The 13907-nt window shown below is 46.2% G+C and overlaps 1 protein-coding gene across 9 annotated transcripts in view; it reads left to right on the top strand.

Annotated features, from left to right (window-relative positions):
- LOC119951075 (coiled-coil and C2 domain-containing protein 2A-like) overlaps nucleotides 1-13907 on the top strand; it is a 610180-nt gene that overhangs the window by 417279 nt on the left and 178994 nt on the right. For 8 of the 9 annotated variants that reach the window (XM_038774117.1, XM_038774121.1, XM_038774113.1 and 5 more), the window contains one exon: nucleotides 8020-8129. The exons of the other annotated variant lie outside the window; for it this stretch is intronic. In XM_038774117.1, the coding sequence (XP_038630045.1) occupies nucleotides 8020-8129 (110 nt within the window). The remainder of the gene's footprint in view (nucleotides 1-8019; nucleotides 8130-13907) is intronic. 9 annotated transcript variants of the gene reach the window in all.

Below are 13907 nucleotides of genomic sequence, written 5' to 3'. Positions count from 1 at the left end.
AGGAATCATGAAGGCATGGAGAATTCCGTTTTTAGCCCATTAATAGGATGCATATGGGTCATAACGCCCGTTTTTTTCCTGATGCTGGATTCTCCGCCGTATTGGGAACTCCACTCCTGGCGACAGGCATCGGAGAATCCAGCCCTATGTCTTCACTTGTCTTGGTCCAAGCTCTGGAACACTCACTCCACATGCCTCTGTCCCTCAAACCTATTTTCTTCATTTAAAATAGTCATTAAAATCTATCTCTTTGATAAAGCTTTGGGTCTTCTGTCTTAACGGGTGCGATCTAACGGAATAGTTTCTAGGTGTGGCAGTGAGCAGGAACTGCTGCAGGCTTCCCGATGCTTGGCCCGGTGAGGCTACAAAGTGTTAATTGGTCCGCTTGACGAAGCCCCACGGACTTCACTCCACATATGATGGTCCCGCCGGCTGAGTCGCTGGGGCTGCCGTAGGGACTGTGCTCAGCAGGTTTACCCAGAGTTGATACAGATGCTCGGGTGTAGCCATGAGATTCAGAGGGGGATGTCAACGACCCTCCAGCAGGTGTATTAGCAACTGGAGGAGTTCCTAGAGACTACAGGTGCATGAAATGGCTACGGCAATGTGTGGCACCGAGACCAACACTGCTAGAGTGCCAACCACAGTGGAGAGCCTGGTGCATGACACAAGCAGCATGAGTAGAGGTGTCCAAGGCATGACTCAGTCAGTGACGGCTACGGCTGAGTGTCTCCACAGTGTGTCCCAGTCGCTGGGTGACGTGACCCAGTATGGGTGGACCTTGATGAGGTGCTACAGGGCATGTCCCTATCTCAGTTGTGCATTGGCAAGGCCCTCAACAGCATGTGCTGGTCACTAGACGAGGTCTCCCAGTGCCATGTGGACATAGTAATGGTCCCCGGGTTCACTGCCGGAAAGTGAAGATGACTACTCACCTCCTCGTGTCCCCACAGCAGCCGTTCCACCAGCTTCACATTTTGAAAAAGTTTACTAATGGGCACTCGCATGACCACTTGCCGGGGAGGCCGTTGGATCAGGAGGGGCCATTAGATAATTGTATGGCTCCTGTTAATTGTATGGAGATTGGGCTTAAGTGGTAAATATTAGTTTCTTGCCATGCTACGGCAGAATCCTGATCTCGCCAATGCAAGTGGGCCAGTTAGATTGCAAACAGATTGGCGCCCGGCACAGTTCTTGATTTTATCCTCACACGTGGTTTAATGGTCTCTTTGCGCTGTCACGCAACACGGGCATTGAATTGCGCCCTAAGTGTCATTTGTGGCAGTTTTTGTTGAGAGTTTTCTGCCGTCTGCAGGCGAGTTCCCCATATTTTTCAATATTTCAACATTTTTGCAAAATATAAACACGATCCCAATACAAACTCCCACACCCCCCCCCCCCCCCCCCCCCCCTCCCGAAACAGCATGGTAATACAGTAGTTAGGTGGTTAGCACAGTTGCTTCACAGCCCAGGGTGGTTAGCACAGTTGCTTCACAGCCCAGGGTCCCAAGTTCGATTCCTGGCTTGGGTCACTGTGCGGAGTCTGCACCTTCTCCCGTGTCTGCATGGGGTTCCTCCAGGTGCTCCGGTTTCCTCCCACAGTCCAATGATGTGCGGGTTAAGTGGATTGGCCATGCTAAATTACCCTTAGTGTCCAAAAAGGTTAAGTGGGGTCACTGGGGGAGCAGGGATAGGGTGGAGGTGTGGGCTTGAGTAGGGTGCTCTTTCCAAGAGCCGGTGCAGACTCGATGGGCCAATTGGCCTCCTTCTGCACTGTAAATTCTATGATTCTATGAATTCTATGAAATTGCCCCCCAACCCCTTGACGGCAACCAGATGCCCAAAGTGTAAGGTAAACAAACCCCATCTGTTGTGGAACTCCTCATCTGCCCGTTTCACAGCAAATTTCACCATCTCCAAGTATAGCAACTCCATTAGCTCCCCAGCCATGCTGAGGCATGGAGGAGGAGAAGCTGACCTGCACCCCATCGGACCCGCCTGCAAGCGATCAATGAGGTAAAGGCTAAAACATCCCCCTGCACCCATCTGCAAGTCCAGTAAGTCTGACACCTCGAATATGGCCTCCAGAAGACCAGGCTCCAAATCTATGTTTCGGGCCTCTGACATGGTGCTAAAAAACAACCCCTAAAATTTCTCCAACTTTGGGCAGGATCAGAACATATGGACATGATTAGCTGGTCCCCTCCCACACTGCTCGCAGCTATACTCCCCCTCAAATAGCTGGCTTATCGTAGCCTTGGTTAAGTTCCCCCTGTGCACCACTTTTAATTGAATGAACCCCAGCCTTGCACATGAGGTTACGGCAATAACTGTCCACAGCACCTCACACCATAATCCGTTCTCCAATGCCATCCCCAGTTCCTCCTCCAACTTGGTCTTAATCCCATCCATGGACACCTTATCTTCCTCCATGATCCTACCGTAAATCGCTGAAACGATCCCACATTTCAACCCCATCACCAACAGTACCTCTTCCACCAACAAAGAGGATGGTGCCACTAGAAAGTTCGGGGAAACCTTTCTTGCGAAGATCTGCACCTGCGTGTATCTGACGCCCTCCTCACGCTGTAGCCTAAACTTCATCCCTAACTCCTCCAAGCTTGCGAACCACCCCTCCAAAAATAAATCCTTCATCACCTCCCATCCCTGGATTCTTGCATCCATCCTCCCTGGCTCCCTGATCCCTCTTATCGGCATCACCCTGGGCCCGCCCTTAACTTAAAGTTAACTTAAAGAGAAATGGACCTATATAACCCACAGTCTAAAGGGTCCTTCTCCTTTTTAAGTAATAGTGAGATGGATGCCTGCCCCAGCGTCTCCAGCAATAGTTCCCTTACCAATGTATCCTCAAACATTTCTACCATCAGCGCTGCCAATTTATCCTTAAACGTTTTATAAAATTCCACCGGGAATCTATTTGCCTTACCCAACTGCATTTTCCAACTTGCTGCCTGCACTTAGAATTATAGAATTTACAATGCAGAAGTAGGCTATTCGGCCCATCGAGTCCCCACTGGCCCTTGGGAAGAGCTCCCTACCTAAGCCCACACATCCACCCCATCCCCGTAACCCAGCAGCCCACCTAACGTTTTTGAACACTAAGGGCAATTTAGCCAATCCACCTAACCTGCACATCTTGGATTGTGGGAGGAAACCGGAGCACCCAGAGGAAACCCAAGCAGACATGAGGAGAACGTGCAGACTCCGCACAGACAGTGACCTAGGCCGGAAATCAAACCTGGGACCCTCAAGCTCTGAAGCAACAATACTAACTACTGTGCTGCCATCAAGGAAAAAATAGAACAAAAACCATCAAAGTTCAAACTCAGTCCACTCAAGGCCTTCTGCCTTCACAAACACCTCTGCCTCTACCGCCGTCTCATAGTAGTCCCTGCCATTATGTGTGACCACCCAGCTTCACCGGTTAGACCACACCAAATAGCACATTCTGTTGATACAATGCTGCCTTAGCCTGATCGAAGGCTGCCCGTCTCCTCGCCAGCTTTGTCGCAAGATCCTGATATATATTTATACTGTTACCGCCCCATTTCACCTCATGCTTCAGCTTTGTCGACATCAGCATCTCCTTCTTTACCTGATAATTGTGAAAGCAGAGGATCACAGCCCTTGGTGGTTCATTCATTTTTGGATTGGGCTGGAGTGACCGATGGACCCTATCCAATTCGTAGTGGGAGGAGTCCTCCCCTTACCCCATCAACTTTGCGAACATCTCAGCAAAGTATTCTGTAGGACCCGGCCCTCTAGCCCCTCAGACACACCCCACGATCCTTAAGTTCTGCCTTTGTGACCTGTTCTCCGGGTCCTCCATTTTGGCTCTCAGCTATCTGGTATTCTCCAACACCTTCCCCACGAGATGAACTGGTCGCTGTGCTGCGACAATGCCTCCTCCACCCCTTTCTTTTTTTCTCCTCGCTCCTGCAATGGCGTTGAAGACTTTGCCAATGCGTCTTTATCGGGGCAGAGATCTCATCCATCCACTCCCTGAATGAGGTCATCATCTCTCTCCAATGCCTGTTGAAGTGTTCAACAGCCGCTCAAAGTCCCTGGCCATCACTTCAGCCATTCCACTGTGATGGCTCCTCACCACACTTGGTGAACTCTCTCCTGCCATCTTTTCTCCTGCTGGGCTCCTCACCACATTTGACAGCGGACTTTCACTCACTCTCCTTTTCCCTGGATTCTTTCTTCCAGTTTTTGATCATGAAATATTTTCCACAAAACTACGACTCTGGCAGGACCTCCACCTATATGCCGCAACCAGAAATCTAATCGCACTCAGTTACTCTTTTGGGCTCTGGGGAGTTTCTCACCGCTTTAGCCCTCACTTAGAATTAATTTCGTCACTGGGGAGCTGAACTTGCTGGCCAGACCAGCTACTTCACGATCAGGCCGCCGTTTTGAAAAGGTGCCCTGATCTCTAAATGAGCTTATGGGTCTCCAAACCTGCCACCCATGGGCAAACCCCCAAGTGATGGCAACCCATTATGCGGTCCCTGAGGCCCCTCCCTTTTCAGGCACCCCCCCCCTCCCCCCACACACCCTCTTACAGGCCGCATCCTTCCAGGCCTCCACCGTTCAACCTCTCCAACCTCCTAGAGGCCACAAATTTGTGTGGACCAATACAGAACGGCATCTCACTGGGCCTCCCTGAGGAGGCTGGAAGATCCCGGTTTAAGACCTACTTAAGTAAGCGCGGCTTGGCCATGCCCAATTGGATTTGATTGGATTGGATTTGTTTATTTTCATATGTACTGAGGTACAGTGAAAAGTATTTTTCTGCGACCATCTTAACAGCTCATTAACATGAAAAGAAAAGGAAATAAAATAAAATACATAATAGGGCAACACAGGGTACACAATGTAACTACTGTCATGTGAGAATACCTTTAAGAAATGTGCGTTTTTTTAATCAAATAGCTGTAGTGGGTGTATCTTTAAGAAATGGGTGTTTAATACTGCAGTTATGTCAAAGTGTGGGTGGAGCTGGGCTGTCTGTCAGCTTTTAGTTTCACTTTGAGAAAAGCTTAGGTGTGTCTGTGTTTTTTTGTTTCAGTGTTGGAGCTGCAGTCAGCCATAGAATTTGTAATGTTGTTCTCTCTGCCATGTAAAGACTATCTCTTCATCATTTGGTGAATTTAGAGTTATAACTGTTCCCAGTAGTGAATTTAAACCTGATGTGCTTCTGTTAAAAGGTTTTTTAAGTCTTAAGGATGTTAAAAGGAAAGTAAGAGGTACTTAGTGTTGTATTCTTTGGGGATTGTATTTGAATTAATGGTTGCTAAGATGTTCACTGTATGTTTTAAAAAGGTTAACGTGAGTCCATAGAATAAACATTGTTTTGCTTTAAAAAGTACTTTTCCATTTCTGCTGTACAACACCTGTAGAGTGGGCCATATGCTCATCATACCACAATCTATTAAAAGTTGTGGGTCAGGTGAACTACGTGATACACTTTGAGGTTCTCTAAATCCTGGCCTATTACAAATTGGGGGCTTGAGGGGGATAAAAGTCTATTGGATTGGCTAAGTGAACTTAAGGACAGTGAGGGGTGAGCATATTGTGGTTGCTTTTCAGGTGTGGTATTCCAGTTTAAGTGGGGAGTGTGTTGTAGACAATGGCTCGATCAGAGGCCCTGAAGTTTTTGGGGATGGAGACGGTCACACGAAGTACCTTACGCTCAGTGACTAAAAGCAGACTGTTAGATTTGGCAAAAACATTGCAGTTAACATTACCTGACAAAATGCAAAAAGATGAGGTAATTATGGCAGTGGCTAAACATTTAAAGTTGCCTGAGATACATTTTGAATCATTGGAAATGGCAAAAATTCAGTTACAATTTAAACAAATGGAACATAGAAAGAATTAAAGCACTTGAATACGAAAGCGTGAGATTGGAAAGAGAAAGAGAGAGAGAACGAGATAGAGAGGACAAAGAAGAGAAGAGAGAAGAAAGGAGAAAAGAAAGAATAGCCCGAGTAGGACAAAAAGAAAGAGAAGGGAGATACAGATCAGGGAAAAAGATAAAGAGAGAGAGTTTGAACTTCAGAAAATGGCCATGAAACATGACAGTCAGTTAAAATTGACAGACGTAAAGGGAAACGTACAGTTGGATGATAGTGATGAGGATAGTGAGAAAGAGCATCAAAGTCGAAGGCTTGGTGGGGATCTATTTAAATATGTCCAAGCATTGCCAAGGTTTGATGAGAAGGAGGTAAAAGCCTTTTTCATTTCAATTGAGAAGGTAGCTAAACAAATGAAATGGCCACAGGACATGTGGGTATTACTGATTCAAACAAAGCTGGTTGGTAGGGCTAGTGAAGTGTTTGCATCACTACTGGAAGAGATATCTGGGACGTATGAGGAGGTGAAAAAATCCATCTTAGATGCAGATGAACTAGTGCCTGAAGCCTACATCAAAGCTTTAGAAATTTAAGGAAATAATTTGGCCAAACATACATGGAGTTTGAAAGGCTCAGACGGAGTAATTTTGATAGGTGGATAAGGGCTTTGAAAATAGATCAAATGTATGAAGGTCTCAGAGAAATTATGCTTTTGGAGGAGTTTAAAAATTCAATTCCTGAAGTAGTGAGAACTCATGTGGATGGGCACAGGGTTAAAACTGTGAGGTTAGCAGCAGAAATGGCAGATGATTATGAATTATTTCATAAATCGAAGCTTAGTTTCCGACATCAGTTTCAGCCTGTGAGGGATAGAAACCGGGGACATGAGAAATACTCAAGTGGTAAAGGTAAAGGTGATCTGATCGGAGATAATAAGGGGAGTGTACCTCAGACTACAAAAGAAATCCAGGAGGGTCGAAGAGACATGAAAAATTTCAAATGTTTTCACTGTAATAAACTAGGCCATGTAAAGTCACAGTGTTGGTAGTTGAAGAAAAGCACTGGGAAGGCTGATGTGGTAAAACAGGATAAGACAGTGGGATTTGTTAAAGTGGTAAAGGAAAGCCCAAGCGAAGCGAAGGAGGTGCAAAAGATTGTACAGCCTGATCAAGAGGTGACTGATAAGAAGGTGCCAGATCTCTTTAAAGAATTTACTTGTGTGGGTAAAGTTTACTCATGTGTATCAGGAGGAGCAGGTAAAGAAGTCATAATTTTTAGAGATACGGGAGCTAGTCAATCTTTAATGGTCAGAGATAAGGAGTTATGTAGTTTGGGAAGAATATTGCCAGAAAAGGTGGTAATTTGTGGAATTCGGGGTGAGAGGAGTAGTGTTCAATTATATAAGGTAAGGTTGGAAAGTCCAGTGAAGAGTGGTGAAGTGGTAGTAGGAGTAATAGAGAAATTATCTTGTCCAGGAGTACAGTTTATCTTGGGTAATGATATAGCTGGATCGCAGGTGGGAGTGATGCCTACTGTGGTTGATAAGCCAATGGAAAATCAGACAACTGAAGTGTTGAAGAACGAATATCCTGGGATTTTTCCGGATTGTGTAGTAACAAGGTTGCAAAGTCACATGTTAAGACGAGGAGAAATCAAAGAGTGAAGATGAAGTTGAAGTGCAATTATCAGAAACGATTTATGATCAGATGGTTGAAAAAGAACAAGAACAGGTGGAGGATGAGGTGGATATTTCTAGTTCAGGAAAATTGGCGGAGTTACAACAAAAAGAGAGAAATAAAACGGATGTATCATATACGGAAGAGGAATCTGAGTATACCAGAGTGTTATTATCGTAAAAGTGATGTCTTGATGAGAAAATGGAGACCTTTACATGTGCAGGCAAGTGAAAAGTGGGCAGAAGTTCATCAAGTAGTATTGCCTGTATGTTTTAGAAAGGAGGTGTTGCGAGTTGCACATGAGGTTTCAATATAGTTTCTATTCATCAGAATGCTTATAAGACAAAACATTTAACTAAGTATTACAAGACTATGATTGGGAAAGTTATCAGTGCACTTATGTTTGGCAAGAATGGTGAAAATACCTAAAAATAAATAAATTGTATTTTTATCTTGCATAGGTTCAAGTACAGCCCTTTGTGGAAGTTACCTTTCAGCAATCCATGTATCAGACAAGTATTGCTGATGGAACCCAGCCGTGTTGGAATGAAAAACTTGAAATGGAATTCAAGTAAATTTCTTAAAATAGTTTAATAGTTTTAATAGTTTTGGAGTGGCACAGTGGTTAGCACTGCTGCCTCACACCTCTAGAGACCCAGGTTCAATTCCAGCCTTGGGTGACTGTCTGTGTGGAGTTTGCACTTACTCCCCGAGTCTGCATGGGTTTCCTTCCTCCGGGTGCTCTGGTTCCTTCCCATAGTCCAAAGATGTGTAGTTCAGGTGGATTGGCCAGGCTAAATTGCCCCTTAGAGTCCAAAAGGTTAGGTGGGGCTACTGGGTTATGGGGATGGGGTGGAGATGTGAGCTTAAGCGGGGTGTTCTTTCAAAATGAGCCTTGCTGACTCGATGGCCTGAATGGCCTCCTTCCGCACTGTAAATTCTATGATTTTATTCTATACGCTTCAGGTGACTTATAAATTGTAAATCTTAAATTGGCACATATTTTTTTCCAAATCCCTTTGAAACTTTACTCCAATTATTGATCTGTTACCCAACATAAGTTCCATCTATCATTAGTTTGTTGTCTGAAAAAGGATGACCTAATGAAATGTACAGGCGCGATCTACCTATGATTCTGTAAATTCTATGATTCTCATTGTGCCAGGCAAGAGAACAAGGTAGCCGGTTAGATAGCGGGAGGGGCCAATGGGAACCATGCCGAGCGCTGATTGGTTTCCAATCTAACCAGCCCACTCCTGTTGGTGAGATCCTGCTGAGAAACCAATAATCCCCAATTAAGATCGATTTCCATCTCATTAATGAGGGCAGCACGGTAGCATAATGGTCAGCACAAATTGCTTCACAGTTCCAAGGTCCCAGGTTCGATTCTCGGCTTGGGTCACTGTCTGTGCGGAGCCTGCATGTTCTCCCCGTGTGTGCGTGGTTTTTCTCCGGGTACTCCGGTTTCCTCCCACAGTCCAAAGATATGCAGGTTAGGTGGATTGGCCATGCTAAATTGCACTTAGTGTTGGGTGGATTACTGGGTTATGGGGATAGGGTGTAAATGTGGGCTTGGGTAGGGTGCTCTTTTGAAGAGGCTGTGCAGACTCGATGGGCCGAATGGCCTCCTTCTACACTGTAAATTTGATGATTCTAATGGGCAGGACCCCAATAGAATGGCCTCCCGTGACCTAACTGCCTCCCCAGCGAGCGGTCATGCAGGCTCAGTTTCGTACACCTATTTATAAACATGAAGCTAGCAGGGTAGCTACTGTGGGGATCTGAGGAGGTGAATAGCCACCTTGGAAATCAGGCCGTCATCCCCACGGCACTGAGGCCACCGGGGTGGGATGCACTCAGTCAGGGGGGCTGGCTGCATCGGTGGGGGGGGGGGGGGGGTCAGGGGGCGGGTAGTCCAGTGCCGATGGGCCTTGAAGCCACCATGGATTATGTATACCCATAATGTGGACAGCTCCAGCTGCTGCCTGTTCGTCCCACCCAATACACCTGGGACAGAGCTCTGTCCGTGGTAATATGATGATGGTCACTTTAACTCTTATTGAAAGTGGTGCCTCTTGCTGCGCAGCTAAAGGCTATTGCTAATGAGGAATTGGCAATTCTAATAACGTGAGCACTTCACAGCTCTCTAATGGATTCCCGTGGATATACATGCCATGTCGCAGGCGGTTGTTACTGCCCAGTACCCCAGTCAGACTGGGAGGCCCGGACATTTTGCTTGAACTCTGGAGGCATCAACACCACAGAGGCAGCAGTCAACATCCCAACACTCAGGAGCTGGGCCACAGCATTGGGAACATCCCCATGGCTAGAGGGCTGGTGTGTGGACCAGGGAGGGTAGCTGTGCCCAGTATAGATAACATTCCCAGCTGCATCCTGGGAAAGTCAGGGATCACCAGCATCTTTGAGGGGCATGCCACGATGACTGGATGGCTCTTGGGAATAAAGGGTCCTGGCGGATGATGCCAGGATGGAGACCGGTGACCGGTGCGGAAACCCAATATAACGAGGTCCGTGTGGCCAACTGGGCTGTCATTGAACGGTGCATCGGACTACTCAAAAGTCAGTTCTGATGCGTCGACCACAGGTGGTGCACTACAGAACATCCTCAGGAGGATCTCCCATTTTGCCATGGTCTGCTGTGCCCTACACAACTTGGGCGACATGCTGGAGTTGGAGGAGAAGGAACATGCGGCCACCTCCAAGGAGGAGGACGATGAGGAGCCAGACCAGGAAGGGCTGAAGGACGAGCTCAGGGAGGACCCGTGAGATCAGCCAGAGGGTGGTGGTCAGGTGACGGCAAGGGAGGCTCTCATCCGCCCCCGCTTCACATTGACATGGCTTCATCCATCATCTCTCCCTTTCCCACCCACCATCCCCCACTCCGTGTGCCCCACCCCTACAAACTGGTACATCTCACTCTGCCCCACCCTCCCGTTTCCTCCTACCACCCAGCAATCCCTGCATCCATCCAACCACCCATCACTGGCCTCCCCCTCATCCCCCCCCATCACCCTGTTCCACCCTACCAGATTCTGTGCTACATCATTTCAGAATGATGGTCTATGCCAACATTGTCAGCGGGTCAATATAAAAGGCAGGAGGGTGATTGTTATTACTCTACAGGAGGCCCAGGGACCTGCAACCTCAGAGTCCCTGTGGGCTCACCTGAGTACGATCTATCCAGATGAGGAGGGCTGAGCTACCCCCTTAAACCAGACATAAATACCCTGGCCCAAGTGTGTGCTGAGCTTGGTAGATCATTCGGGGAGTAGGAGGTTTAGATTTTTCAGGAAATAAATCTATCTTTTTCTACAGTAGCCGCTTCTGAGTGATTGCTTGCCTGAGACTTTCCACTGGCGATAAGGGTCAAGTGGAGCTGCAGGTGATGCCTCATCCCTCGGACCAGGCCTACCTCAATTAGACCTCAGGAGGCCTCCACTTAGGCAGCGGGGATGCCACCTATCGGTAAACTGGAGGCGTTCGATGTAGAGACTGAAATTGGACCCAGAAGATTGAGCGAGTGCGCTTTTTTGTGACTGAACAACGTTGGCGGGGATGGCAGACAGATGGTGACCCTCCTAGCAGTGTGTGGCAGGCAGACCTTCAGCTTCATCAAAAGTTTGACTTTTCCAGACTCACCCGACACCCGCCAGTTTACGGATTTAGTTACCCTGGTAGGCAACCATTTTGACCCAAAACCACTGCCAATTGTCCGTTGCCGAGGGGCTGGTTTAGCACAGTGGGTTAAATAGCTGGCTTGTAAAGAAGTCCAAGGCTGGCAGTGCGGGTTGAATTCCAGTACCAGCCTCCCTGAACAGGCGCCAGAATGTGGCGACTAGGGGCTTTTCACAGTAACTTCATTTGAAGCCTACTTGTGACAATAAGCAATTTTCATTCATTTAATTTAATTTCGTTTTTTGCGTACGGCACAAGGAAGTGCTGCGAGTTTTGGCAAAGGTTTGTATCAAGACCGGTACCGGCTTGTAGGGCCAAAAGGCCTGTTCCTGTGCTGTATTGTTCTTTATTGTTCTTTGTTTTCATTTCCATGTGGCTGCCCAGACCTGGGAGAATTGCTAGGCCATTTACGGAAACTCCGCAAGTTCAGCGGGTTCGGCCCAACATTATCTGAGGTTCTCAGAGACCAGCTGGTCTGTGGTATCTGGGATGTGGCAGCTCAAGAGTGCTTGTTGGGAGAGACCCATCTTAACCTGAAGAAAACAACGGTCTGTGGTGATAACAACGAGCCACTCTTGGTGATGGACATTGATGTCCTCCACCCAGCATATTCTGCACCCTCAGTGCTTTCTCCAAGGGGCGTTCAAAACAGAGGAGCACTGATTCATCAGCTGATGGTGGCTGGTACATGGTAATCACAGGAGGTTTCCTTGCCCAAGTTTAACCTGAAGCCATGAGACTTCATGGGGCCAAGATTGATGTTGAGGACTACCAGGGCAACTCCCTCCCGACTGTATACCACCCTACTGTCATCTCCGTCTTGCCAGTGAGACAGGACATACCCAGGAATGGTATGGTTATAGTGGTGGCTGGGTCATTGTCTGTAAGTTTTGATTCTGTGAGTATGACTGTGTCAGGCTGTTGCTTAACTAGTCTGTGAAACAGCACTCCCAACTTTGGTACATGCCCCCAGATGTTAGCACGGAGGACTTTGCAAGGTTAGCAGAGCTGGGTTTGCTGTTGTTGTTTCCGATACCTGGTTCGATGGCGGGTGGTCCGTCCCGTTTCGTTCCCTTTTTGTGTTTTTGTCGTGGTTGAATACAACTGAGTGGCTTGCTGAGCCATCTCAAAGGGCATTTTAAGAGTTAACCACGTTGCTGTGGGTCTGTAGGCCAGACCAAGTAAGGATGGCAGATTTTCTTCCCTAAAACACATTACTGAACTAGATGGATTTTTACAACAATCGATAATGATTTCATGGTCATCATTAGACTTTTAATTCCAGATATTTTATTGATTTTCAATTCCATCACCTGTCATGGTGGGATTCAGACCCAGATCCCCAGATCATTATCCTGGGTCTCTGGCTTTATAGGGACAATCTGGATTACTAGTCCAGTGATAATGCCACGATGCCACCGCCTCCCGATTAGTTTGCATCGGTGTTGTATCTTTGGATTTGATGAAGTTTTATTTAATTTACGGTTGCCGGTTGTTGTTGAGACATTGTTGAAACTCAGTAGAAATTCAAGTTAAAAACTTGTCAGGTGCAAATAAGAATTGTTTTATTTGAAGTTCATTGGTTACAACTTGCATTTCATTTAAAAGGTAGTTTGTAGACAATTTGATTTTCTTCAAAGAATCACAGGAATTATCTTCTGAGACAATAGCCTGAACACAACTTTAAAAGTCAAAGGCTGAAGTCAAAGTTTGAAAATGAAATAGGAATACAGAACTCTTTTCTAATTCTCTTCCTTTACTTTCTCTCTCTCTCTCTCTTTCTGTCTTGTTCTCTTTGTCTCTTTCCTGTCTCTTTCTCTCTGTCTCTTTCTTTCTGTCTTTCTGTCTTTCTGTCTTTCTGACTTTCTGTCTTTCTTTCTTTCTTTCTTTCTTTCTTTCTTTCTTTCTTTCTTTCTTTCTTTCTTTCTTTCTTTCTTTCTTTCTTTCTTTCTTTCTTTCTTTCTTTCTAAAATGGTGGCCAAATCATCCATGGATATACTCTTTCATATCTGTCTTAAGCGATCCGATCACACCCCAATATAATCCTAATTGGTTTAAGCTATATTCAAAACACATTTGATTTGATAACAAGCCATCCATCCTCACGATGCAACGCCACTTCCAATTGTTGCTTATCTGCAACAATTGAGACGTTAGTCATCTCATCATGCTATTATTCCGAAAATATAAATGAAACTGTATTTTGACACAGTCTAAAATGTTTCGGCTTGCATACGTTATGGAATGTGGTTCAGGCTGTTATCACAAGTGGCCAGAAATCAGAACAATGGAGCCTTTAATGATCCCACCTTACAGCCCATGGGATTTCGCTGCTGTCCTTGAAAGAATGTGATGTTTTTATCAGTGGTTCTGTTTTTCCCAAACACATGTCTGAGTTTGGAAGTTGTATATTTCTTTCATTTTAAAACTGGGATTTAATATTTCTGTCTTAAACAGTCTTCTTACCTATATTAAGTGTATTTAAAATACCTGACTTCTACAATCGGTCATGCTGGTAATTAATCCTGACGGTTTTGTCTGCCTTTGTGGTGATTATAAAATGACAATCAATCGAGCATGCCGTTTGAATTGTTATCCGATACACAAGATTGAAAATCTCTACGTGAGGCTCAGCGGAGGGCGTACTTTCACC

The sequence above is a fragment of the Scyliorhinus canicula genome, chromosome 16 (genome assembly GCF_902713615.1).
Source record: "Scyliorhinus canicula chromosome 16, sScyCan1.1, whole genome shotgun sequence".
NCBI lineage: Eukaryota > Metazoa > Chordata > Chondrichthyes > Carcharhiniformes > Scyliorhinidae > Scyliorhinus > Scyliorhinus canicula.
Note: the sequence above shows the minus strand (reverse complement) of the source record. Positions and strands in the feature narration are given on the sequence as shown.